The 25,967-nt window shown below is 47.7% G+C and overlaps 1 protein-coding gene across 4 annotated transcripts in view; it reads right to left on the minus strand.

Annotated features, from left to right (window-relative positions):
- MTMR4 (myotubularin related protein 4) overlaps positions 1-25,967 on the minus strand; it is a 57,967-nt gene that overhangs the window by 14,288 nt on the left and 17,712 nt on the right. For 3 of the 4 annotated variants that reach the window (XM_042791552.1, XM_033004012.2, XM_033004005.2), the window contains exons 2-8: positions 22,404-22,477; positions 11,973-12,062; positions 9,507-9,623; positions 8,731-8,813; positions 8,345-8,511; positions 6,823-6,919; positions 237-350 (exon numbers count right to left, since the gene is read on the minus strand). In XM_042791552.1, the coding sequence (XP_042647486.1) occupies positions 237-350; positions 6,823-6,919; positions 8,345-8,511; positions 8,731-8,813; positions 9,507-9,623; positions 11,973-12,062; positions 22,404-22,406 (671 nt within the window). In that variant the 5' untranslated portion in view covers positions 22,407-22,477. Of the gene's footprint in view, positions 1-236; positions 351-6,822; positions 6,920-8,344; positions 8,512-8,730; positions 8,814-9,506; positions 9,624-11,972; positions 12,063-14,457; positions 14,853-22,403; positions 22,478-25,967 lie in introns of those variants that run through there. The other variant, XM_033004017.2, reaches the window with a different exon arrangement.

The following is a 25,967-nucleotide window of genomic DNA, read 5'->3' on the forward strand; positions in this document are numbered from 1 at the left end:
TGCAGACTGCGTTCCTACAGAGGCTGATGTGTGAGCTGGGAGGAGGAGGAGGAGGCCTAAAAGCAGCATTTTTTCAGGTGGGGGGCACAAGGAGCATGCAGTGAGGACCAGAATGCAGCTACCGCTGTCACCCCGTGCTCCGCTAACCTGGCTTCACAACGCCTTGCACAGGACTACAAGGAAAAGGGCAGCTGTCGTGGGTTTGGGGGAGAGCACGGCGTCGGTTTTGTGTTTACCTGTACACCACCACAGGGATCCTTTTCCATGACCGAAACGAAGCCACGTTCTCTAGCTCCTTATCGGTGATCCAGACAGGGACCAGTAGCTTTTGAGGATAACTGGAACAAAGCCTGGGGAAAAGAAAGCATGAAGGCAAGATGAGGACTCAGCAATCAAAAATCTCCACCACAGAAGGTGTGCAGAGAGAGGGCAGGAGCAGCTCATGTTTCCCCAAACTCAGCATGTAGGACTTCAGCTCTTCCTCTTTGTATCTGTCTCAGTATAGTATCAACATGGGAAAAATGACTCAAAAAATGCTGTCAGGAATGAGCTGAGAGAAGGCAATCTTTTACCTCAGGCCTCACCTCTGGGCCCATACTAAGCACCCCAGTACTTCCCAAGGATGCCTTTGGAACATCTTCTGGATTTAAGAATTTATGAGGGTTTAGGGGAACAGTAATCAATTTATGTGGGGTTTTGGTTTTCTTGCAGCACTTGCAAACCCAGGAATACACACAGCTCCTGGTAAATGATGATCTGCCACTTTCTGCCTTGCGGAAAACAGGTCACCACTGATAAGCTTTACAGATTTCTCTGCAAGGAAGACAAAACTCTGCCCAGAAAGATGGCAATGGTGATTTGGTGTATGCTATCGTAAAATGACATGAGGGAGATCTAAAAGAATATCTTGTTTGGTGGGGTGCCAGAAATCAGATTCCTATACACATCTGAACACGTGCCAGCAGCGAAAGGAATGTGATGGGCAAGTCCCTACCAATCCAGTCCCCTGGGGAAGAAACTCTCAGTACGCACAGGTAATAGCAGGGGGCACCCAACTCAACTCTTCAACAAGCAGAGTGGCAGTGCCAGAGGAACCCCACATCTGAATGAACCTGAAGTATAAAGCAGTTCAGCTAAAATGGAAATTCAGTTGTGGAGAGCGGGGGAGATGAGGCAACAGACTTTCAAATACTTAAGTCCCAAGAAAAACGTTAAAAATCCAACTGCAAGTACATTATCAGCAAGGCAAGAGGGAAGCCAAGGGAAAGAGGGGGACAGCCAAACAGTGCTGGGGAGAAGGGGAGAAAGCAATACAAGTAGAATGAAGCACATGTAAAAATCCAGGAGTGCTGGGGCTTCCTGATTACTGCAGCTACTAACCGGCCCCTGCTGCTGCGCTCCAGCATACGGCTGCACGCAGGGCACGTCGCAGGCTGCAGAGGCAAAGCACTGCCTGGATGCTGGACCAGCTGAGCTCCAGCAGCCCAGGCAGACAAAGCCTACAGGGCAAGGAACATCAAAGAGCAGCTTTAGCTCTAGGCTATAACCCACATCATTTAGAAGGAATGTTTCAGGGCAGATGGGAAGCAAACTGAGGGGGGTAAAACTATCCAGCTGGCAAGCTCCAGAGGGTGGTCTGGTGCTCCTCTGAGCACGGGCTATCCCTGCTGAAGGCAACAGGCATGATACAGTGCTTAGTATTTAGTTTATGATGCTAGCGAGGAACTGCCTGCCATGTTAGAAGATGGCACTTCACACAGTGTCTAGACAGCTTCTCAGAAAGCCCCAGGCAGAAAGCAAGGTTGGTCTATGGGATAAAAACAACAGGGTAAGAAAGAGGAATCCAGAAGGCAAAATTAAAGCAGTCAGGTAAGAAGCTGAAGACCGGGATGTCTGTGGTAGGATGTTTAGGCTTGGACATCTCTGAAATACCTCAGATTCCATATGTAAAGTTGGTCAGGAAATTAGAGAAGCATTGAAGTGGGACTGAATAAAGGTATGTGGAAGAGGGTTAGCACCTGTAAAGGTCTGGAGAAACTTTTGGAATAGCTGAATCTATGCAAGAATGGGCTTCCACTGAAATGAAAACAGAATCAGCTCCCTGGCACTTCAGATGAAACATTACAGGAGATGTCTCAGTATAGGAGAGGTTCAGGAGCGTATCTTCTAAGAGTTAAGTCACTAAAACTCTGTAGTCTTAGGAAAACAATAAGACAGAACTCAGTAAAATTCAGGTAGGAGACAGGACAGCCTCAATAAGTTAAGCCAAATGTAAACAGGTCACATAAAAAACAAGCAATGAGGTCAAGGCAAACAGACCTGTGCTTCTAGGCTAGAATTCCAAAAAATAAGGTAGAGGAACTAAAAAGCAAAGATAAGTATGTTGGTTTAACATCATCTTACAAACGTGATACACGGAAGATACCACTTGATACAAGTGGTACCCTAAATTTCAGAGTACAAGCTTTGTAGGAAGACCAAAATAGGTTGAGCTAGTGAACAAAGTATGGTATGTTCCAGGAAAATGTGAAGGTCTAAGTGTGAGGCTGAGAGTTACCAGCATCTACAACCAACACAGAATGTGGATGGACTCAAATTCCAAGCCTAAAGAGAAACAGGATAGCATTAAGGCTACACTACCAACCACCAGAACAATAATGACGGCATCCACAAGAGGCTGGAAAAGATGCAGAAAGGCTGTGAGGGCAGAAATTGCCATAGGAGACTTGTGTTGCTTCCACATAAAACACGTAAGTGTCATGATAATGCATGAGACAAAGACAACATTTTCAGATGCAATCAGCTGCTTCTCGGTACTACCAGCCAAGTAATACAAAAGTACATAACTCTTCCTTTGGTCCTAACCTGTTCCAAAATACAATAACTGAAAAATTAATTTGTTACAGTATTCATCACACAGTAGAATTCAACAATATTTTTAGAGGGGATAAGCCTCCCACAACAGTGAGTTTAGAGAAAAGGGGTGGTGGGGTGGGGTATGCTTGAATATGATATGATGGTTATTTAAAAATGCTATTCAGTGGCAATATAAAATGCATCAAAAAGATCATAAAGAGCTGGCAGAGTGAGCAAAAGAAGGATTTTAGAAATAAAAGGACATCCTTCAAAGAGGGTAAATGTTTCCAAAGGACATGAGGGAAGTCAAATGTGTACCTGAACAAAAAAAAAAATAAAGAGTAAAAATGCCATGCAGTTTTTGAGAAGTGACCTGTTAAAAGATTAATACTCTGAAGACCTTTTTCAAACCTCTTGGAGGTATCAGCCTGCTACCAAAATTGAAGGTCTAACAGACAGCAAAATCACAGCAGAAAATCAAAACTATTTGCATTGAGTTCAACAGAAGAGCCCACAAAGAAGCTGCCAGATCTAACGCTGTTTTACAAGGGACAAGGCACAAGAAGAGAATAACGTGGTAACTTCTGCAGGGAAAGTTTTAGAACAATCTGCTAGGAATGACGAGCAGCTAATCACCAGGACTAGATAATGCTCAACATTTCTACAGCAACCCAAATGCACACCAGGTGAATGATTAACCAAGATGTGTAAGCTATTGCTTACATTGGCTTGGGTGCCAGAGGCCTGAAAGGTGGCAAACACAATATCAATTTTGTAAAAAGGTCTTCGGGGCAAACATAGGAAACCACTGGAGTCTGACTTCTGTACAAAGCAACGGACTGTCACAGTTGGTGCAAGGGTAAATACCGTGCACTTGGGAAGAGTCAACATGACTTTTGTGGAGGGAGGTCATGTATCACGTATGTAGAGTTTGCAGGAAATATCACTGAACAAGCAGATAGAGCTCATGTGGCTGACAGTTGATTTGGATTTTCAGAAGGAGGGTTTTTTTAATTGGGGGGGGGGGCCTGTTTTTTAACAGGTGGCTCAGCAAAGACTTGAAGGAAGCTCCTCTTATGAAACCTTAACTCTTGAAAAGATAAAAAATAGCACAGAACTTCAACAGTCATTTTTCACTACAAAGGGGAACCATGCTTGTCCCTGAGTTGTGCAATATGCTCACATGTCACATGGAAGAGAGACCAACAGCAAGTCAACATGGGTCATGGAGGAGTGGCCTGAAACACCCTGACACCACACTGACCCAGAACACAGGATGAGACATTTTTGAAACCGTGAGGTTTGATCCCAGAATGAGGGGGCTCTAACACCACAAATGTATAAACTGGCAGAAGCCACACCTATGGATGAGGACTGACAAAGCGTCTCCTTACCACAAAGGTAACAGCCCATCCAGCCAGGGAGCTCATCCTTTGTAGAATACAAACGTACACGCTTTGTCACTAACATCCCTTAGAAACTTATTGTCTACACGTTCATATGGCACACACAAACAAAACACTAATTATCACTTCTCCAATAAAAGCAAAGGATAGTATTAAAATTTGTAGATAACTAACAAAATAAGACAAAATGTGAATTAAGAGCAGTCACAGAAACAAGTAAGAAACATCAGCTCTCTAAACCAGTAACGCAGAACTCCAGACACCTTTTTCCTCATAAAGTCAAAAATAAATAAAACCACAATTGTAAAAAGATCAAAGCTGAAAATGAGCATCAGCACTGAAGGAAAGGTGAATGTCTTTTCCTTCTTGAAGGAGCTGTGCATGTACCAAGCCCACCAGTATTGAGGCCGATAGGACACAACTATCTCAGGCAGCATGGGTGCACCGGATGGGCAATGCCGGAACGTGTCCATTTCTCTGGGTGTACAGATCACTACAGATGTGAGAGCCACAGAGAGATCATGTAATAATTCTATTATCATTGTATGCTGAAATATTATACTTTTATCAAGACCAAAGGAGTGGTTATTATAGGCTTGTATTGCTCTAATTTTATGATGGCTGTCGCCAGGAAGAAGATAATAGTTTCCAGATAAGGACATCTCCGAACAGACTTGAAAGACAATGAACAAAGCCATTACCTTGGAGTATCCTGTCTCTAACAACACTGTTTTGCCAGTGCTGGGAAATAAAAGATAAAAGAACTATAAACAGTTAAAAAGTAACCCGATTCCTGTGAATAGAGGCAGGTGGTAATGATCAAAAGCCAAGGCAGGATTTAAAGATACACTCCCCAAAGCAGCAAGAGAGAACTGGTTTCTGAGTTGCACAAGCAAATTACACCACCTTTGAGATCTCAGGATGTCTGCAGGAAGCTGCGACCTGCCACGAGCTCCAGGTAGGAACTCAGCAGATGGAGGAAAGCAAAACCAGGCCTGCATCCAGCTTGCTGAGGTTTGTTCCAAGTTCTTTCTTCCCTGGTTTGGTTAGAAATAAAACATCTGTCTTTAGAGAAGTTGGCTAATTGCTGTGTATTACCAGCCAGCAGGCGAACCACAGATGGTCAATCTAAGTTGAACTTTCTGAAACAGAGGGAACCACATCCCAAATATCTAGCAGTAGACAAGCCTGACTGTTCTCAAAGACACACAGAGACTCTGCCTAGGTCAGGGACCTACAGGTTGTACGCTCCAGAACTAAGCAGTTCAGGAAAACAATTTTACTTGACATCCTTGGAGAAACTGCATAAATGCCATCAGGCATGTTAATAGTCCAAAAGCAATGATGTGGTTGGTATTGGCCAAATGGAAACTGTCAATCAACCCCCCAAATCTAGTGCCTGCTGCTTGGGTAACTTGAGGAAGAGAGGAGAACAGGTAGCAAACTGCACAACTCCACCTGGATTTCCCCAGGCCAGCGTGCACGAGGCTTCTCATGGTCTCCACAAGAAACTGGTGACCTGGCACTGTCTGATATAGAGGTGATGGGGGTGCCTTTACTGGCTGAGACAGAGAAAAGACTGAGGGATACCAGTCACTGCAAGAAAAGGATTATAGGGAATGCTGAAATGAATATGCCTGTCAAAGCTTAATAAAATCATGTTGGCTTAATGCCACCTGCTGCAAAGAATGCAGCAACACTTCTCCAAGAGCTCCCATGCTCTTCTCTGGGAGTAGATGACAGGCTGGAATCACTGACGTGTCAGTGGGAGAGACCTTCTACAGATCTCCACTCCAACCTCTCACTCACAAGGGACCACCTCCAACGCCAGACCATCTGAGACTTATAACAACATAATGGTGGAGAACTCCCGCTTCTCTGGGGATCTGCTCTACCACAGCATCACACTCCTGGGGAATGATTTTTTTCTCTCCCACGTCCAGTCTGAACCTCTCAAGCTGCACCTTGTGGGCACTGCCTCTTGTTCAGTCATCTCCCACTGTTAGAAGAGTTTCACTCCACCAACTTTGTACACGCCCTTCCAGCAGCTGTAGGCTGCAAGGAGATCACCCTTTAGCTTCTTTCACACCAGAATGAACAAGCTTCGCTCGTTCCCCAGACTTCTGAGAATCCTGACAGCTCTCTACTGGCTCACCCTCAGTTTCTCAACAGAACTGAATAGCTGCCTGAGTTTATGGAAACTTTCTGGTTTTTATTTCAAACAGTGCAAGCATTTTAGAGAACAACTGACCAGAAAGGCAACCCTGTGATGGACGGTTCCTCCAAGATTCCCCAATGTCTCCATATTATAAACAACCTGAGTCAGCATTTACTATTGCTGCTAGGTCTGATGTTTGGGCTGTATTCCTTCTTCAATTCCACAATGTGAAAGGCAGAAAGAAAGTTGATCTGGCTCATATGTTGATCTGCCTGAGGGTTTTCAAGGCCAGGAAGGAGGATTAGATGGAGTCTGAATCACCTGCTGCTCTGCACAGGGATTGAGAAGGGAAGAAGGTAAGAAAAGAGGAGAGTGGAGAGAGCCTGGTGGTGAAACACTTACTTGTAATTGTTGTTGATGTCAGAGACGCGCCAGACATTCTGCAAGTCAAAGCCCATCCTCACCAGCTCCATCTCAAATCGGTATCTCACATGGTCTCCTGGAAGAGCAGAGCACAGGGCATTCACTGACAGCTAAGCAGAACTGATGAAATCTAAACACGTTAGTGTCAGCTCCATAACAACTACCATAGGCTGGAGAGAAACTACAGCAAAACTGGATGGCAGGGATCTTGCTTCAGAAGGCAGAAAGACTTGTCCCTCAATGGGGTTCTTCTGCTTATTTTGTCAAGTCAGATCACCTCTCAGTCTCAGGGCACAGAACGGCATGGAAACAGCCTCCTCACATCCATGTGGGAGTTGGGGAGGTGGGGGTGTGTGTGTCTTTAATCCCCTTTTACCCTTCTGACACAGGTGGTTTCCAAAGTGGATGTCAGGAACCCTATGGCAGAGGAGTACTGAGCACCCAGCCCAGGCAGTTCCTTCTTCCAGGTTGCTCTCTGAGGCTGACTCAGGGTTTGCTCTCATGTTTTAGCCTCGCCTTACAAATCCTGGATGCCTTTGTTGCTTAACTGTCAAATATTGTTAATAAATAAATACTGCAAAGCTCTTTGCCTCATTCATATCCCGCAGCAACAATTTCCACAGGTAAGTTTATTTATACTAGAAAACACTACTTTATCTAAAGGAAAGACAGAAAATATCTCCCAGTTGCTGGTGTTTGGGATACGGTAAGAACACAGTTTACCTTTTCTCTGTCAGCTTCTTTTTGATATCTCTTTCAGCTATACTATTCAACCCCATCCCTCCATCCCAACCTATGTTTGGACATTTCATTCAGGCTACTGCTTCTCTAGTATCGACACATTTTTAAGTCTAAAGTCAGGTTTGTCACTCATTTTAATCCCCTTTTATTCATGATGAAGCTGTTTAAAGACAAAGCAACTGCAAGTGAACTTTGTGTTCCCAGAGAAAGGAAACTCTCAATCCACAGGAGGGCACCATCACAGCTGTTTTCTCTTTATGGATTCAAAGATTTTATTTGTGCCTGTGTAAGGATGAGCCAGACATCTAAACAGACATGATCATGGGAATGTCACAGAATTTCTAGATGTTGGAAAGGAGATGCAGATGGACTCATTAACTATGCTGCCTCAAAACTGATTATGTTTACTATCCAGAGACAAAACTCCCTGAGCTCTCTATTATCATGATGATTACCAATGTATGGGATGTTTTCTTCATTCACAAGGAGAAAGGGAAAAGCTGCTTAGGTGTTCCTGGCTCAGAATGCTCCTTATTGTGCTTATTACTATTATTCCTTTTACTGTGCTTGTTATCCAGCTGCATCTGGCCATCAGCTGATCTCTAAGCCAGGTACAAAATGGCCCTCAGGAAGATGAACTTGGGCTATGGCTACAGCAGAACTTAAGATGTAGCCAGACAGCACTTTATGAACAACAGTTCAAATTGCATTGCAGTGCTTCCAGATAGAAGAGCAGGAAGGGGACAGGCCAGGAGCTTACCTGGACGGCAGAGATGTGCATGTTGATCCTCCTCATCAACACAGACTCCTAAGCACCACGCGTGGTAGGCAAATGCAAAGAGGTCCTCAGGCTTAGCAGGGCGGGCAATGGCTCGAGTTAGCCTCTTTAGCCACTCCTGGCACTGCTTAAAGGTGGAAAAATGGCACCTGCAAACCCAAATGCAAATCATCCTCAGTGGGTACATTCATCCAGCCAAGATGCACAGATAGGGAGCTCTGCTCCACTTCACCAGGAAAAGGAACAAAGTATCAAGTCTTAGTAACCTTGGCCATGAACAGCTCAATTCCAACACGGAGGGAGACACCAGAGCTGATCATGGCAACTGGCCTGCAGTGGCACCTGCAATATAGCAATAAAACAGATACCTGATCACTTTGGAGTCCTTGCAGACAATGTGAAGCTGGAACATATCCCGACACTCCACACTTTCCATCATCCTCAAAGGCACCTACAAGGGACAGACATAGGGCATGACAAGACATACCACATCACATAACAGACACAACAGCCTTGCCCACAGGCCCATCATGCACAGTCATGGCTCTACCAACAATCATGAGCTTCTAGTTCAAACTACAAACCCATTCCGAGTTTTATGAAGCTTCATGACTCAGCGTAGAGCTTCCTTCAAAATTACTATTCCAATTTCTATTCTGTCCCTGGGTTGTCTCTCACCTGGGGCCAGTTACTGATTAAGTCGCATCTAGACAAGCACAAGTAACTGAGCCAAATAAAAGCTGCGATAAAAGATGGCAGGTCAGGACAGTGAGAGAAAGCTTCAGGCTCCACTGTCCAACTCCACTCCTACCTGGAGACCAGCAATCAAGTCTCATTAAAACTGGCCTGCAAGAGACCTTAGCAGTCTTAAAACAGCCAAGTTTAATGCCTGAATTTAAAAAGAACAGCAAAGGAAAGACCTAATTATTATTGAAAGAAAAACCCCATCCACACACCAAAATGCAGCAGCAAAACAGCAACTACATAACCAGCAGTATCTAGAGACAGCATCAGGCTTGACACCCTTCAAAAGGCACAGCTTCCATGCCACAGACCACAGAAACGGCTTATGTGCCCCCCTCCAGCCTAAAATACTGTGAGAGATTATGGCTCAGGCAGCAGGAACAAGCAGATCCAGACTTACATTGATCACAGAATCCTTGAATTTGATATGGAGCCGGTAGTTGGAGATGGCAATCACAGCATCATTTGCATGGCCAAGATATTCCACTCCCTCACCCTGCAACACAGTGAATGGGACCTGGAAGGGAGACATCACTAATTCAGGACACATGTAGAGTATTTTGCACACTGTAAATGCCAAGTGCCACTCTTCCTACCGCCTCTGCAGTGCATCTCCTGCGGGAAATCTTTCACAGCAATGTGCTCTTCATGCACTGAGAGCAGACAACAGCACAAACCAGGACTGGTACCCACTGCCCAGCCCCATGAGATGGATCAAGAGGATCCAAAGGTGCCTCAGGAGCCACTGAGCACCTACCTCCTGATGAGTAATTACTTGTGGAGGATAGTGCAAGCAGTATGATAAAGGACCCAACCTCATGCACAGCTCATACATGAGCCGAGGAGTGCTCTACACAGCTCCAGGCAGAGCCTGAAACGATGGATCAGAGTCCTCTGCCCAAGACAGAGCTTCACATATGTGAGCCTGCTGCATCATTTAAATGACAAGGGCTCTTAGCAGCACTACAAGACTCCCTGATACCAATCCAGGTAAGAAAATGAATCAAGGTTTTGCCCAATTTCTGCTAGCAAGGCTCTGAGGGAATCCCTATATACAGTTATTTGTATGACTGAGGAAACTTCATTAAAGTTACCTGTATTAGAATTTGTTTTTTTAAAAAAAATCCAAATAATCAAGTCTCTGTTTTCTCTCTATCAGCCCGGACATACCATAGCTATTTTTAAAACTGCGGGTCCTGGCAGATGGCCAAGTTTGACTTTTCTTCTATTAAAAAAAAAAAAAGGCATCACAGCCTAAAATTCACCAGGGCCCCTTTTTCCTTAGCTAAATAGAGTCCTCATTGTTCCCTGAATGCCACCTACACCAGGTGATGTTGGTAACCAATTATGCAAAAAATGTCATGAAGATTTATCATTTCAGCCAGAGCCCTTTACTGGCCAGACAGGGCATCTGATGAAACAATTCATTACACTGTAATTAGGACAAGTCAGACCACCTTGTCTTTATTTCTAAGTTGTTTCTATGACTTGGGTATATGATGCCTAAAAATTGAATTTCCTGGATTTCAGATGGTCAGTGACAATTGTACTGTCAACTTCTCCCTTCTTAAGTTACTTGTACAAAAATAACAACCTTAGACTGGCACCGGTCTGAATACTCTTTAAAAATGTTAATTATTTGACATTGAGAGAATATACTCTCTTTATTTCTGTTTGTTTATGCACGCTCGCCAGAGCTGGTTTTAGTTGGCACGTATTTCTTCTACTTACGTGGCTCTTTCACACAGAAACAAAAGGGAGACAGATTAGAAATGGGATGGTAAAACTGCAAGAACTGACAGGTGCCCGAATACAGCTTGTTATCAAGCCGATGGCGTCCTTTTAGACTTCATTTTACATTAAGAGAATAATAATTTACTGAACGCAAATTACGCTTTGGGAGGGGTGAACTTTATGGTCCTCCACGCAGAAGACTAAAGCAGATTCTGCTCTTCTCCAGGTAGTCTCAGCTCAGAGTTGTCTCAGCAGCTTCACCTCCCGCAGGCCACAGACCTGCGGCCTTGACCCCGTGCAACTCCTCAGCCCGCGTCTGCTCCTTCAAGTCAATCCTCCTGTTGCCACATTTCAGTCCTTCCTTCTACCAGCACCGTTTATCGAGACGATGCCAATCACAGAGCAAGCTCAAATACTGCAGCAGCAGTGAGAACATACGTGAGCCTGGCTCCAGCCACAGGACGAGCACTGGGACAAGGCAGCAGTGGACTGTGTTAAAGGAAGCAACAAACACCAGGAGTCTTTGGCTCCCACTGTTCAGAACGCTGGCCCTGCTGCACAGCAGCAACAGTACCCGGGTCTCTTTCAAGGGCCTTTTGCGGCAGGAAGCTGGTACCATATGGAGGTTTCTCTTTCCCACAGCTCTGCAGCTGGAAAATGCCAGGAGCAACGTGTATTAAGGCCAGATCAGCCGTTGCAAGTGCACGCTATGGCTACCCAGAGCACAGCCTAGCCCTGATATTCGACCTGTCCCAGAAAGCATCTACCTGCTGCGGAGAGCTATACAGGCAGTGTCACAATTTCTCACTGTCAGCACGGGCGGAGGACAGGGAATACCCAGGACAGCTCTGTATTGCATCATGCTCCAGCCGTGTTTCCAAGCAGCAGATGCAATGCTGTACAAATCACAGCATCTTGGCAGGGCTGGGAAGGCAGGGCCAGGGTGTGCAGAACTGCCATCAGCAGCATCCACGCACGCAGAAGGACCTGCCGGTCCGAATGTCACCTACAGCCCTGGCCAGCCTGCCACCTCCAGAACACATCCTGGGCTGGAGAACTGCTCTCAGGTTTCACACTACCAGAGTCGAGCCTGCCGCATCCCAAAGCTGTTTTGGTTTTCTTACTTCCTTACCTGCAATGATTCTTCCTCCTTCACAAGCTCTTTCGGGGGGAACAAGTCCTTGGCCTGGATATACTCCAAACTGGGAGGGCCTTCCTCACCCTGCATTGCAAACAAAACACACATTGAGACAGGCCCCAGCCAGCATGTGTTATGAAAAGCCAAAACCCAAAGCTTCTGGATATTCTTGGCACCATACTGCCTTGGGGATCCCCTGGACCTGTGCGTGGAAACGCCTGTTCTGCCTCTGGACCATACTCTGCATTGCAGGACCCCAGCAGTTCCTCTGGCTGTTGCCACAGGGAAAGACTGAAGCAGGTCTCCAAGTCCCATCTCTTCCAACCGTGTGGTATTTGGAAAGCCAAGCAGATACACCCTGACCACACACAGGATCTTGGACTGATGTGATGGTAATTTGTCACGTCAAACATTACCCTGTTACCTTCACTATGGCACCACCTCAGAAACATCATAACAGAGGGTTCCATCTACAGTCCAGCTTCAACCTACTCTTCCTCCTCTTAGGTTCATAATGACTTTATTTTGGGAGTTTTAATTTTTACTCAGCCCAAAGAAATCTCAAAAAGCTTCAGGCTCTTCCCAGAACACTCAAGTGTGAAACGTAACCTGGTACCAACTGTATCTAAATGGTCCCAATTCACAACACGCGTTACTGACTGGTGACAGCACCCAAGCAGGACATTCATCCTCAGGACAGTGAACGTGCCCTAACCTGCTCACACAGACACCCTGGGAAGTCCCTGGAGGCCTCAGAAAAGTGGCCTGAGAGGACACAAGGAGCCTGGGCAGACCATCCTTGGAAAAGTGGAGAGTGTGTCTCAGTTTGGGACCTGTGAATCTTCAGTCACTCATGAAATCTTGGTCCCAATTTTCACCAACCCTCGCCCCACACTCTGTCAAACCACCAGCTTGCTGTATGAAGGAGAGGTATCCACTCAGCTGAGGATGCTCACTGCTGGGAGCCCAGGACAGTGTTAATTCCACATCTCCGGTATGGGAATGTTTTCTTCAGAATGCCTTTTGCTATCTAACTATAGCTCCTCTAGGCCAGCATTATTAGGAAATACTCTGCTCTATAAGCATCAAATAATATTTTAAAATTAAGTATCTTTCTGGGTAAGTCACCCAAGCCAGAACCCCGGATTTCAGTCTGAATAAACAAGAACCCAACCCTTTTGGCTCAGTTCTATTTAAAACGATGCTGAATCCCCTTATGTTGCTGCCAGCTGCTCAAGCCTCAGCACCCACAGGCACAGCCCGGCCTGAAGCGCTCCCTGGGCCTCGGACCGGGGCAGCCAGACCGCACTCAGCCCACCTCCTCCCCGGGGCCGGGGTACCTGTGCACACACTGCTCGTAGCTAGCATAAAACTCAGCATCAACCCCAGCTAGAGCCAAAGGCGCTGCCCCTCCTCACCCACTCACCAGGTCCCTGCGTGAGGATGCGAAGGACGTGGGACACAGCACCTACTCCAGCAGCCACTGGTTACTGGAGACCACTCGGGCAGGTCGCTCCTGCCAGTGGCTTGCTCTGATGCCGAGGCACTAGCCCAGGAGAACACAAAGGAAAGGTGCGTGCCGGCGTGGCAGCTGGGGAGCAGAGATCCTCTCCCATCACCACTTTGCAGCTCGCAAAGAAATCCCAGTGAGCAGCAAGAACTGGAACAGTGCAGCCAGAGCTCTCCATCAGCCTGGGTGTCCTTGAGTCCCTCCTCGCCTGCAGCACGAGACAGGCGGGAGGTCCAGCCTCTCCTCCTACCACGGCCCCATTCCGAGGTATCAGCAGGGCAGGAGGCTGAGGACCCCCCCTCTCTTCACAAGCCAGCCATCTCCTGAAGCCCTCAGATCCCATCTGGCCACGAGTCCTCCTTGGGGGGGGGGGCTTTCTACAGGAGGGGGCATCAGATCTCCTCTGAGCAAGAAAACTACTTTCCCTTAACGCATAATAAAAGGTGCAGTGCTCAGGACCCCCTCTCACCACCACACCATCCTGGCAGCATCAGCACAGGAGGGGGTCTCGCACACCCCTGCCTTGCACACCGCAGCCATGGCAGGAGCACAAAGCTCCCCTGGGGTCAGCTGCTCTCACACTGTAATTTTCCAGCTCCGGGCAAGGACCAGCTGGAGCCTGCGTAGCACGGCACGCTCGCCGGGGCCTTCTGGCCGACTCAACCCGCTGTGCCGGGCACTGCTGTGCCCTTGGGCCCGGGCAGGGCAGGAGCACAGCAGCGACAGGGGCCACAGCATCCTCCGGCAGCACATGGGAGGGAGGAGAAGGGGATCCCCCTTTGCAGAGGGGCAGCACGCCAGGCCGGGTGGATCCAGGGCAGGAAGATCGGCATGCAGCCCAGCCTCAAGGACAGGCCTGAGATCTAGGGCAGCTGGCCCAGCACAGGAGCTGGAGAGAGAGAAGCTGCCTTCCAGCTCCTCTTGCACGGAGGAGAGGAGGGAGGGGGGGGAAAAAAAAGCAGCACTTACAAAGCAGTTGAGCATGGAGCAGGAGACGCGGCCTGGCAGACTCATGTTCATTTCCCGAGGCGGCGGCTGGGCCAGGCACGCACAAGCAGCATCTCCTTCCTCCGGCCCTCTGCTGCTGCCGGCAGCGGCTCCGAAACCCTCGCGCCGGGATTGCCGCAGCCTCCCCGTTCCGCCGCCAAGGGCAGGAGCATCCCTGCCGCCGGTGGCCGGAGCAGGTGCCCGCCGCTGCCGCCGCTCGCTGCCGCTGACAATGGAGGGAGGGAGGGCGGAGGACGGCCAGACTCCACCTACCTCCGAAGGCCGCCGAGCTCGGCTCTGCCATCTAAGTGTCTCCCTGACAGGCGAGACAGAAAATGGAGAGACCGACGGAGGGATCACCCCCCTCCTCTCTCTCTCCCTCCAGTCCCCACGCGCGGAGCTGGCACCCTGCCGATGGGCCGACGCATCCCCTTCCTCGTCCCCGTCCTCGCCGTGGCGGCCAAGCGGAGCGGCTTGCTGAGAGATGGAGCCCGGCCCGTGGCACTCCTCCACCTGCCTCGTGCCGCACCGATGGCGTGTGCGGGAGCGCCGGGAACAATAGCGGCGAGGAGGCTTTGTGCCCCGGCACCGAGCCCTCCACCCCGGCCGATGCTTTTGGGTGCTCAGCCGGGAACCTCCTCCTGCAAACCTTTGCCTGCGCTCCCCCCACGGTCCCCTCTGCCCGGCCAGAGAGGGGAGGACAAAGGGGCCACCCTGCTGCTTCCTCACTGCTGAATACTCCTGAGCCTGTAAGTTTTCCTTCCCAGGAGCTGCCGTGTGTGCAGGGGGGAACTGGATGTCTCTGGCTCCCACCAGCACCCGTGTGCCAGAGCTTGGCCCTGGGGCCACCGCTCCCCCCGCCGACAGCCTGGACAGTTAGCTCCCATGAGAAGTTTTACCAACTCCGGTTTAGCGATGCTTGCAGACATCGGGGAAATACCTTGGGTGCAGGAAATGCTGTGCATTGAGCACCCAGCTCCCCAGGAGCTGGCTTTTACTGTCTCTTGTTCAAGTCCATGAGCAAACAGCAAGCTCCCCAGGTCACAGCCCATCCCAGAAGCTACAGAACAGCAGCCTCCTGGGCAATGCCACATCCATTTCTATCACCAGCTCCCACAACTGAGCCAGTGAGAATCTCTTTCTTAAAATGCAAAATTAAAACCTTCCCCTTCATTAATCCTCCAAGGCACAGGCCCAACTGCTTCTCTCAAATCATACCAGGTTTTGCTCCTGGACCATCAAAACAGAGCATGGCCTGTAGCCATTAAGCTCCTCTTAGATGTGGTTGTCACAAAGACACCACAGACAGCTCTACCTAGCAACACCAACAGCATCTCAAAAGGTTTTTCTCAAGTCAGATAAAATATTTGGGCATTTCTCTGCAGAATTGTTAAGGGTTAGATAATTCTGAGCTGCATTGATCAAGGGACAGCTTTGCAACATCCAGACCTGCTGCCTGTTGTCACTGCAGGGCAGCAGGGCCCAGGCAAAAAGCTGTTCAGCAAACTCCTTTGCTGAGAAAACGCACACAAACTACCCCACAGGCCGCGGTCACACAGGCTTCAGTGTTCAGGATAAAAGCCCTAGAAGAAAATGCAACCACACCTGGAGATAAGCCATGAAATCCCATTACCACCGTGGCTCCGTCCAGCTCCACCGTTTACATGGTGCATGGTGGGCAAACGTCTGCGATTGCCCAGCCTCGGGGGCACTCAACTCCAGCTCACACCCCAAACAAAAACGCATTTGCATTACATATAAAGTCACCACAATAAGAAGAGGGTTATGGATGAGATTATGGATTTGTCTTGGCCAAATCCGAGTGGCACGAGAAGTGCCCTGCTACCTGCAGGTTCTCCTCTGGGGCAAATGCCAGAGGTCTGCTGAAAAGCCAGAGCAGCAGAAGGTGGAAGGAACCCTTTATACTGGAAACAGTGTAGCTATGAAAACTATAAAACCAATATTATTTTTTCCTCTCCTAACATGTAGGAGAAGAAAAGCAACAGAGCACGTCTGTTGGTAACAGCTGAAGCACAGAAGTCTCTTTGGTAGAGTCAGAACATATATCACTAACATATTAAGTACATACAACACATGACCAGTGTTTATAACATACAAACAGATGAACAAGGCAGGTAAGAGCTCTGCTCTGACCCATGGTGAGATTTTTAGGACCAGCACTAGGTTCAGGGCCTGGCACAGGGACTGTTTTCAGCTCAAGTTGCAGAAGGACCTTTGTAACCCTAAGCTGCAGCTGCGCAGAGTTAAAAGGTTGCTCATCAGATCATTACTTTGAATTTCCAACCTAAGGTGACCTGAACATCCACAAATAGATCTTCTCCTGCTTTCACTGAAGTATTTTTTCACTTTTAGCATTAGAAAAACATTAGAAACTTCTGCCCAAGAGCTGAGCCTCATTCAGAGCAGAAGCAGACCTTGCCCTGAAGTCCAACAGCGCCTCAGTTTCAGGAGGAACTGGATTCAAACTCCACCACTTTCACTTCTTTCTCCAACAGTTCACAAAATACCTGCTCTTGTTTCCATCCAGCCAACCCGGCCAGGCCAGCAGCAGTGGCGGTGAGACCGCCCGGTGCTGGGCAGCCTGGGTGGCCAAGCGCAGGAACGCTGAGTGCTCGCAGCCTCGTTTAGCTGGCTTAGCTAGAGGGATTTCCTAAATGCCACCCCAGATGCCTTCCTGGCTGAACAGCTGGTATTTGCTCCCTTATCACTAACCACCACCAGACTGAACAGGGAAGACAAGGTTATTTTCACATAACTGGGCTCCTCTGAGTGTCACGCATATGTGCATTCATGCAGGCAGAGAGAGAAACCTCCCTCATTTTCTCCCAATCGCAACAACCTTAAAGGTTTCATGTAGTCTGAGGAAGAGAGGAGCTGAATAGAACATGGGCAGCATGTTTTTAAAGGCCAGTTGGCAGTAATTAACCCTTTTTCCTCCCACTAGCACTGCACACTGTTCATGCTACAAGTGGCTCTCTTGTGCTGCTCCTCCCACCCGTCCGTATTTCTGCTTGCACTCTGCAGGTAAACAGCTTGAAACCTCTCTTTAAGGTCCCAAAAGGGATCTGCAGGCTCTGAGATAGTACACTGCTTAGCAAAAGCAAGATTGGTACTCAAGGGGAGTCCTGCAGCCTCCAAGGGAGACGATATTCCCTGTGAAAACATGCCTGCATGCACCAGGAGCCCAGCCTGCAGCACGGGGGTTGATGGGCTTGAGCTGCCGACTGGTCCCACGTGCCCAAGGAATCCGTACTGGAAGCAGAGGACAGCCACTGAGACACCGAAATCTCTCTCGGGGCCTGGAGCCAGTCAACACCCTGAACTGCATCTTTTTTGTCAGCGGCTACCCCAGCTTTCTGCAGGATGGGGAAAGGGTGATCAAAGAGCAGCTGACACCCACCCTGATGGATCACCTCCGATTCCTCTTCATGGGTCTGCAGCTCAATCCCTCCCCTTCAAAAATGACAACCCACCCAAAGAAAGATCTGTAAGTGCCTCAAAGAGATGCATGACACACAAACATACCAGAGGAGCCCAAACCCCTTGTGAAACACAGGTGCTGGCAGAATCTATCACTTGCAGAAAGGTGGAAGCAAGCAGCCAAATGATAAGAGGAAAACTGGTCCCGTCTGCTGCAGGGAGGTGCCACCACCAGCACACTGGACTCAGACTTCTGAGTAGAGACTTAACCTTCCCAACCCTGCCATACTTTTATCTCTGTTTCTTTTTGGCACCACAAATAAAATTACTGTAAATACTCTTTCATTAGGCAGAGGGCACCACTTCCATCCCTTCTACATTTTAAGGGTGGGCTTTTCATCACCACAGCATGGTACATCACCCCACAGATGGAGGAGGGAAAGCAAGAAGCTGTAGCCATGGATAGCAGAATCTGAATCTACAGCCCTGTCCCTCGTAGCACACCCGTTGCACAGACTGCCCTAATCTGCCTCCAGATGGATAAAAACAACAGAAAAACTGGCAGGAGGTGGTGACTGTCCTGGGAAGGAGCTCCCAGAACATCAGAAGCAAATCAGTGGGAGCCAGGGCAGCTCTGCCCAACAGCCTGAGGCTCTGGCAGACACTGAGCCTTCACCAGCCACTGTGGGCTGTGATGCTCCCAGCAGCAGAGGTGTTATCAGGGTACTCTAGTTTATATCTGTCCAGGACTGAATATTTTCGATCAAGATCAAAGGTAGGAACTGGTTATCTAGATCTTTTGACAGCTAAGAAAAAGGGAGAGACTTGTATCATTTACCTCATCCTAAAAGTTAAAATCTATCCTCTTTTTGCTTAGCAGATACCTGCATCAGGTGACATGAACTGCTCTCAGACACGCATTCCTATTTCTCTCTGTTGCCTAGGCAGGGGATCTACATAAGCTGATGCAGAGAGCTGACTAGCTGTGGCCAAAGGGACTTCTTGTTCTGCCTTCCCTACTTCTGTTGCACAAAGGGCATCTTTGTTTCAGGTCCCTCTACAAAAATAGTTCATTTCCTCAAAGCCTAAGGAGGTCCTTGGGTGAACTGAAATGCTGCTGTGCTACTGAGGTGGCCTCCCAGAAATAAACCCCTTAACTTGCATGAAGAGAAATCACTATTTTATACCCTGTAAATCAGGACTGGGATGGCGAGTGCCATCTTTTCATCTTTACAGGATGACAGAAGAGCTTACAGATCTGTAATACTGCATTTAATATTTGTTCAGAAAGCTGCCCAGAGGTGAGCACGTAACAGAAATACGAAGCAAGAAGCCTTTGATAAGAGGGACTAAAGAACAGAAGTCAAGAGCTATCAACTCCATATGCCATCAGGAGGGGACAAGGGATGGTTAACCTGAAAAATACCACCTAGACTAACAGTCATGGTCTGCTCTAAAATGTATGAAGCATTGTGGAAATCCAGATGTCTGTGTACAGTCTCAATATTCACAGCAGTAAGAGGAGGGAATACTGCCATGCAAGCTATACAGCGTGTGGTAAGAGCTGAGTGCTGAGCTGCCAGCAGAGCAGTACAGCAGTTTGCACTAACTTACCTGCCAGGTTAATTTTAAGTAATGTATTAAGGTACTGGGTGCTCATTAGGACTGCCATTAGCCAGAGTTAAGGATTAAACCACACCACTAGTCCTGGTTTCAAGGTCATTTTCATCAGCAGCTAGTCTTTGCGGAAGAAATGAGAAGCGTCTTACAATCAAAGCAAACAAAGCTCTTAACCAACACTTAGACCAAGAATTCATAACAGCAGAAAGGGGAGAGCAACTGGTGATCCACATTTGGGGTGCTGCTGAGTAAGGCAGAAGCTTTTGGGCATGCCCTTTGGTGCAGTACCCCCGACTGCAGTAATCAGGAGTAATTAACTAAGCACTCAGCATGCCTGCAGGGAACAGGGTTTCCAGCCAACCCTCCCAGCAGCTGGCTGAAGAAGGCCAGCCCTGAAGCGCCCATGGGTGAGCAGACAAGGCAGCAGAGCATCCATTAACCAGCAACCGACCTCCTACCTCCCTGCAGACCTGTGTTTAACCCAGAACCCAACAACCCTCCAGAGAGGTCACAAAAGGACTCAAAGGGGGTTGTCAAGAGTTTATATCAGCTCTCTACCTCCAACCGCTGACAGAAGCTCAGGTAAGTAGGTGGAGGCAAGTGCTTATTTCTACAGCTTGCAATTATAAGTTGCTTTCTCCCCCTTGCCATGGGAAACAAAAAGACTATATCTTCCTAACACAGTGGGCGAAGGGGTGGGGTTTTTTTGCTGGTTAGGCTTTTTTTTTTTTTGTTTGCTTTGAGGTTTTTTTTGTTTTGGTTTGGGTTTTTTTTGGGGGGTGGAGTGGGTTTTTCTTCTCAAAAGGCAAAAATAATTTAAAAAAAAAGTCAAAGGAACATTTTAATAAAATATGGAAAACCCATAAATCATTTTCAGAAGGTCCCTTGAAACTGTAAAATCATCTTCAAGTATTGATAAGGAGCAGAAGACTCTTGTCTAGAAAAAAACAAACCATCCATGGTTACAACTAAACTAAGGGTGGGCCAGAGCCAGGTCAGGATAAGTATCTGTCAAGACACAGGAAAGGAGCAGTGAAAAGCAAAAGCTTTTACGCACCCCAAAAAGAATACAGGTCCAGAGAGGGGTTAACAAGGATTAAAGATGGCTTCTCTACAGATAAGAATTTAAAATACTAGAGCTCTTCAAATGTCTAAGGGGAATCTGACAGAGATCTACAAAATCCCAGAGGGCAGAGATGCTCACAGGCAGGACCACATTTCACCCTTACTGCCAATACAAGACCTGGGGACCATCAAGTGAAATATGGGGCAGGTTCAAAAACAAAGCAAGAAGGGCTACCCTGCACAACTCCGCAGCTAGATGAATTAATGGAAGAAAAATCTACCAAGGGTTCATAAAACATCAATAAATTGTTTCTGGATTACCAAGTCCTGCGCTGCAGCTCCTGGCAGGCGAGGGCACACACCAGTGGGCTGCTTCCCCCAGGCTCTCCCTGCAGCATTCACCAGTGACCCCCCATCAATGCAGTATCTGACCAGCCAGGCCTTCGATGGCCTTTTCCATGTTATCTGGAGGGATTTTTGATACATCTTCCATGTGTTTATTCACTTTTTTTTTCCCCACTTCATATCTGGATACATCTGCATCACTCTCATCTCAGTCCCATACAAAGAAGTTGTTGGGCTTTACACTTCTAGTCTGACACCAGGGTAATTTCAACTTGAAGTGTAAGACACTTTACCAGGTTACAAGAAGGGCATAGTTTCATCTTTCCACCCCAGAGCAAGCTCCTCAACCTGAAGCATGGCAAGAAGCTCTTACAACAAAAAGCACAAGAGATCCTGAGGCAAAACCAGGGAGCATGAGGATAGGGATTACACCAAAAATGATGTGTGCATAACTATAAGAGCTGACAGTTCAATTAATGCAGACAGCGCATTTCCTTTTCTATTCCAGTTGTTAATAGATCACATGGGGGACAGTCCCATAGGAGACATCACTATTTCCTTGAGCAGTCTGCCAGATTTTTTTTTTAAAAAAAAAAAAAAAAACAAACATGTTTAACCTAAATTTTCAGGTCTTCAATTTGAATTTCCAGCCCTTTGACTGTTTCTGCTGTTCTTCTCTGCACTCCTTCCAACATAATGATACGCTTCTGCCAGCAGCGAGCACGAAGCTGATGATAATACTGTGTTACTGCAGCAACGCTCAGGCTCCCTGCCCACCCACAGCCCAAGATGCAGATCACCATGTTGCCTTCAAACCTCTATTCAAACTACCCCCCTAACGACACTTTCAGCATATCTTTCAACATTCCTGGTCTCCAGCTTTCTTCCTCTCATCAGATCGCACGTATTTTGGGTTATTTCTTGCTGGAGGCATTAGAGGCATTTTATCCGATTTTATCAGCAATCTGGCTGTTTTGGCTGTGTTTCAGTCTTTCCAGATTCTTTTATACCTTTTCTGTGACTAATTATTGTGAAAGTTCTGCTACTTTGGTGGCACCAGAGCATGTTATTAACATGGTGTTAAATCTTCATTGAGAGGTGACAGAGCAACAGAATGAGAAACCCCGGCATTAAGTTTTAAAGTAAAAATAAATCAGTACAGCACAAAAACTGGATGATTATGTCAGTAGTCCGAGGAGGCAGAAGGGGATTCCAGTCTTATTTACTTTTTTTCCCAGTATATTCCAATAACAACTTTAGGGGTAAACTTATCCTACCAACAGCATCTTGGCCAAAGCTCTCTATTATATTATTATATATAATACACAATACTATAGTGCTCTTTTTTCCCATTCTTGTATTTATTCTCACACATTTAGTAGCAGTACACAATCTGGATGCACAAAGAAAGAACAAAACCACCCACACAGGACAGAGAGAGACTCATCTATACTCACCATCCTTAGACACTGTCCAAAACCTCCTGGTTTGATCACAGCTCAGTCTCTTCTTGTTCTTCTACTAGTCTCACCTGCAGCAAAAAAGAGACAAGCTAGAGCAGAAGTTCAGATCAACAGTAATACTTCAGTATGAACACAGAGAGGGGGTGAGGTGTGTGTGAAAATCAAGAGTCCAAGAGGCCAGCACCCTGTACCTATCACTGCTAACCTCTATTTAGTGCCCTTTTAACGAGCTGCTGGAAGTCAGATTCAGCAGCACAGGGAGACATCAAATCCTTTCAGTCAGCTACAGCACACAGGACTTGGTACACATCAGCATAGACCAGCCAGTACCCCAGAGGTACAAAAACCCCACACTTTGGGGGAGCATGGCAGGGCTCTGAAGGAAGAAAGACTTGGTCATTATGGTTCAAGGATGTGGGGAGGATACTTCTTCATGTAAAACTTGAGTGCTTGGAAAAGATTACTGTGGTCTTGGGAGAAAGTCACCTCTAAAATCAAATCTTGTCCTGCTTAGGAGGTAAGGCAAGACACAAGAGCTCAGAGTGCCATACAAAAAGTAGCAGCCCCTTCTGCCAGCTCTCCCCCCGCTAGCAGGGGGACTAGTCACAGGAGGCATGTTGAACGAGGGGGAAAGCCAAGCAGCCAGACCTGAGCAAGGTCCTGCTCCGAGAAGATACTTTCCAATAGCACTGGATGGTCCTACAGCTGATCCTGGGATTTCCATGGAGGAAGAGACCCTTCCTTGAAGTTTTCAGATCTCTCTGATATGGGATCATCTGATCACCAACATCTCTCTCACCTGCCCAAATTCTGCCCTGTTCTGCTCTTCCAGCCCCACTAAGGGGACTGAGTTACACGCCATTAAACACTGCCATCAGAAGTGGGTTGATAGCCCTGTAGCTGCTCGGCGCACTCCTGTTCCCAGGGTCACCCACCCGGCTGCACAGCCCCTTCACTGGGCACACAAGCAGCATGGAAATCTGCACGTGTCCCAACGATTTTTAAAAATAACAATGTTTTAAGCGGGGATGTTCAATACATAAGTGTAGCCTAAAGATGGCTTAGAGCTTATCAACCAAACCTGATTTCTGCCAGTCACCAGCAGCCTGTAGCACACCAAAGCTCCAGAAACCCTCAAGGTCTTTGGTAAGTTTTGCCACTGTTTATTTTAACCTTTTTCCTCCTTAGATGAAATACAAATGTCAATAAATGCAGAATTGGAGACTGTCTAAACATCTCACACAACACATCCTGGCAGAGAATTACTCCTCCTGCCACTGAGGAATCAGGTTAGCTGCAGAAGAGTTTCTGAATACCTACTCAAAGCTTTCCTTCCACTTGGGGATTTCTTTCCGAGCCCAGAATTAAGTGAGGTTTGACACCCACACATCAGAAAATGAAGCTGAATGCCAGCATTAGAATCATTTTTGAAATGTAATCTTCATCATGACCAAGCTGCATGCAAGTCCTTCAGCACTGCTGCACGATGCAGAAGGGAGCTCCCACCCTGCTCCAGCAGTGGCTGTCAGGTAGGACTAATTACCTTTGTACTTCCAGTTCTCATGTCCTTCCATGCACTTGACAAGAAAGGACAGACAAAAGGAATGGGAGTTTAGAAAGGATTCAAAACTTGTCCAATATATTACCTTACATTTAAAAGCAGATCACCAAGTTTCAGGAAAATATGAAAGAAACCCACAATGAGAATCAATTTTCTTCCTAGGAAAACAGAAAAAGCCAAATACTGTAATATCTCACTTCAAACCCAGATCCAGCCTGCCTCTTTTCAACTATAAAAAGCTTTTTTCCCACTATTTAGCAAAATGACCGCACATATCAGTATTCATTTGGAGAAAAAAAAAAAAAAAAAAAAAAAATCTAGTGGCAGCTTACCATCAGTCGCTGCCAACTGGTGACTTACAAATTAGGTGAAAAGCACAATTAGCACAGGAAGTAAAATGTTAAGTATGCTTTGTTCACTAGTCTGAAGATATCTGAACTATTGATAACAACGAATGACACGAGTACTTTTCCTGCAGTACGCTTTGTACCAATTTACTAAATCATTGCTAATGTCTGCTTCAGTGTCTCCCTTCCTTCCTAGTATGAGAAGTCGATAATCGCTATAAACTGCAACTCTTTTTGGCTACGTCATGTTTGAGGATGTTCCTTCTCGCTCCCATCCCCCAAGCTATTCTTGAAAGCCAGTTGCCCAAGAGGAAGGCAGCTCACAGCAGCCAGGACTCTGGCAGCTGCATTAGCTCAGCCCGCAGGAATGCCGCTGCTCCTCCACCCCCAAGGGCTTCCTCCTGGCCGGAGCAGGGATGAAGCTGAAGGGGCTCCTGAGGATTTATGAGGTGAAGGAAGCCAGGAGATACCACAAAAGACCAAGCGCTGCTTGTACCACCAAGAAAAGCCTCAGGCCTCCAGCACGACCCGAAATACACCTGGCCCAGTCCACCCGTCTGCAGGCAACTTTGCTCCTGTGCTTGTGCAGCTCCACGTGCTCCTCCGCTAGCATCCCAAACACATCCCCCCTTTTCAGGGCTGGCTGTGGTCCCTCCTCCTTCTAAAGGCTGCCGTGTTCGACTGGCTGACAGCTCTGCTGCTGTGGCTTCCAGCCAAGCAGTCTCCAGCCCTCGTGAGAGAGGATGGCGGCTGCCCGATGTGCCCAGCACCACTGCCTGACACCTCCCTGGGCTGGCTCCTACCACTGCTCCCGTGGAAGTCACACACACAGTTTTGCAGCTGCCCAGGATGCTGCTTCCCATGCAGGAGGTTGGATTCCCCCAAAATCCAGGTCAGAAGCTCCCCTAAAATCTTGGTCACAGGGGGTGGGCTGGTGCTGACCGCCTGCTACGTCCAGCCAAGGCAGAGGCTCACCCTGCCAAATTAAATGAAGAGGGGACCAGAGACAAACAAGACAAAAAGGATGACATTGGAGAGAAGATACGAGCACAACGCCCTTTCACACATGGATGGAAACCACGGCCCAGAGTCCCACGCTGTTCTGCTGCTGTGCGATCACGGGCAGAGCGTGGGGCTCGCAGCCCACGGCCACGGGTGGCAAAGGCGGGTGCCCGCTGCCCCCCCCACGGCGCGGCTGGAGGGAGGCGCAGGGCAGCACTAGCAGTGCCCATCCTGCCGGGGCCGGCAGGGTGCTGCTGCCTGACACACCTGGGCTGGGGGAAGTCACGAAAACGACGCATTTCATGTGGGCATTTTTATAGCCTGTATCCTACCGTGACACTATTAATCTCAAAGCCAAACCCTCAGATAATAAGGAAGTGTTAGAGTTGAGAACACTCATAAAAATCTTAATTTGCTCTCCCCATAGCCCTCTTGCCCATGTGACTCACGCGTGTTATTGTACACTCTGTTATGCAACCGCGTTATTTCCCCTGGGGATCTTTGCCTCTCCCAGCACGAAACAGAGCAGCGGGGACCGAAGCAGCAGCCGCCTTGAAACCTCTGCCCTCATTTGCTGCAGATGCTTGAAGAGACATGGGGGCTGTGTGAAATGACCCTAGACAGAAGGACCAAGCTCTGCCTGCAGAA

The sequence above is a fragment of the Tyto alba genome, unplaced genomic scaffold (assembly GCF_018691265.1).
Source record: "Tyto alba isolate M040663 unplaced genomic scaffold, T.alba_DEE_v4.0 Super-Scaffold_19, whole genome shotgun sequence".
Lineage (NCBI taxonomy): Eukaryota > Metazoa > Chordata > Aves > Strigiformes > Tytonidae > Tyto > Tyto alba.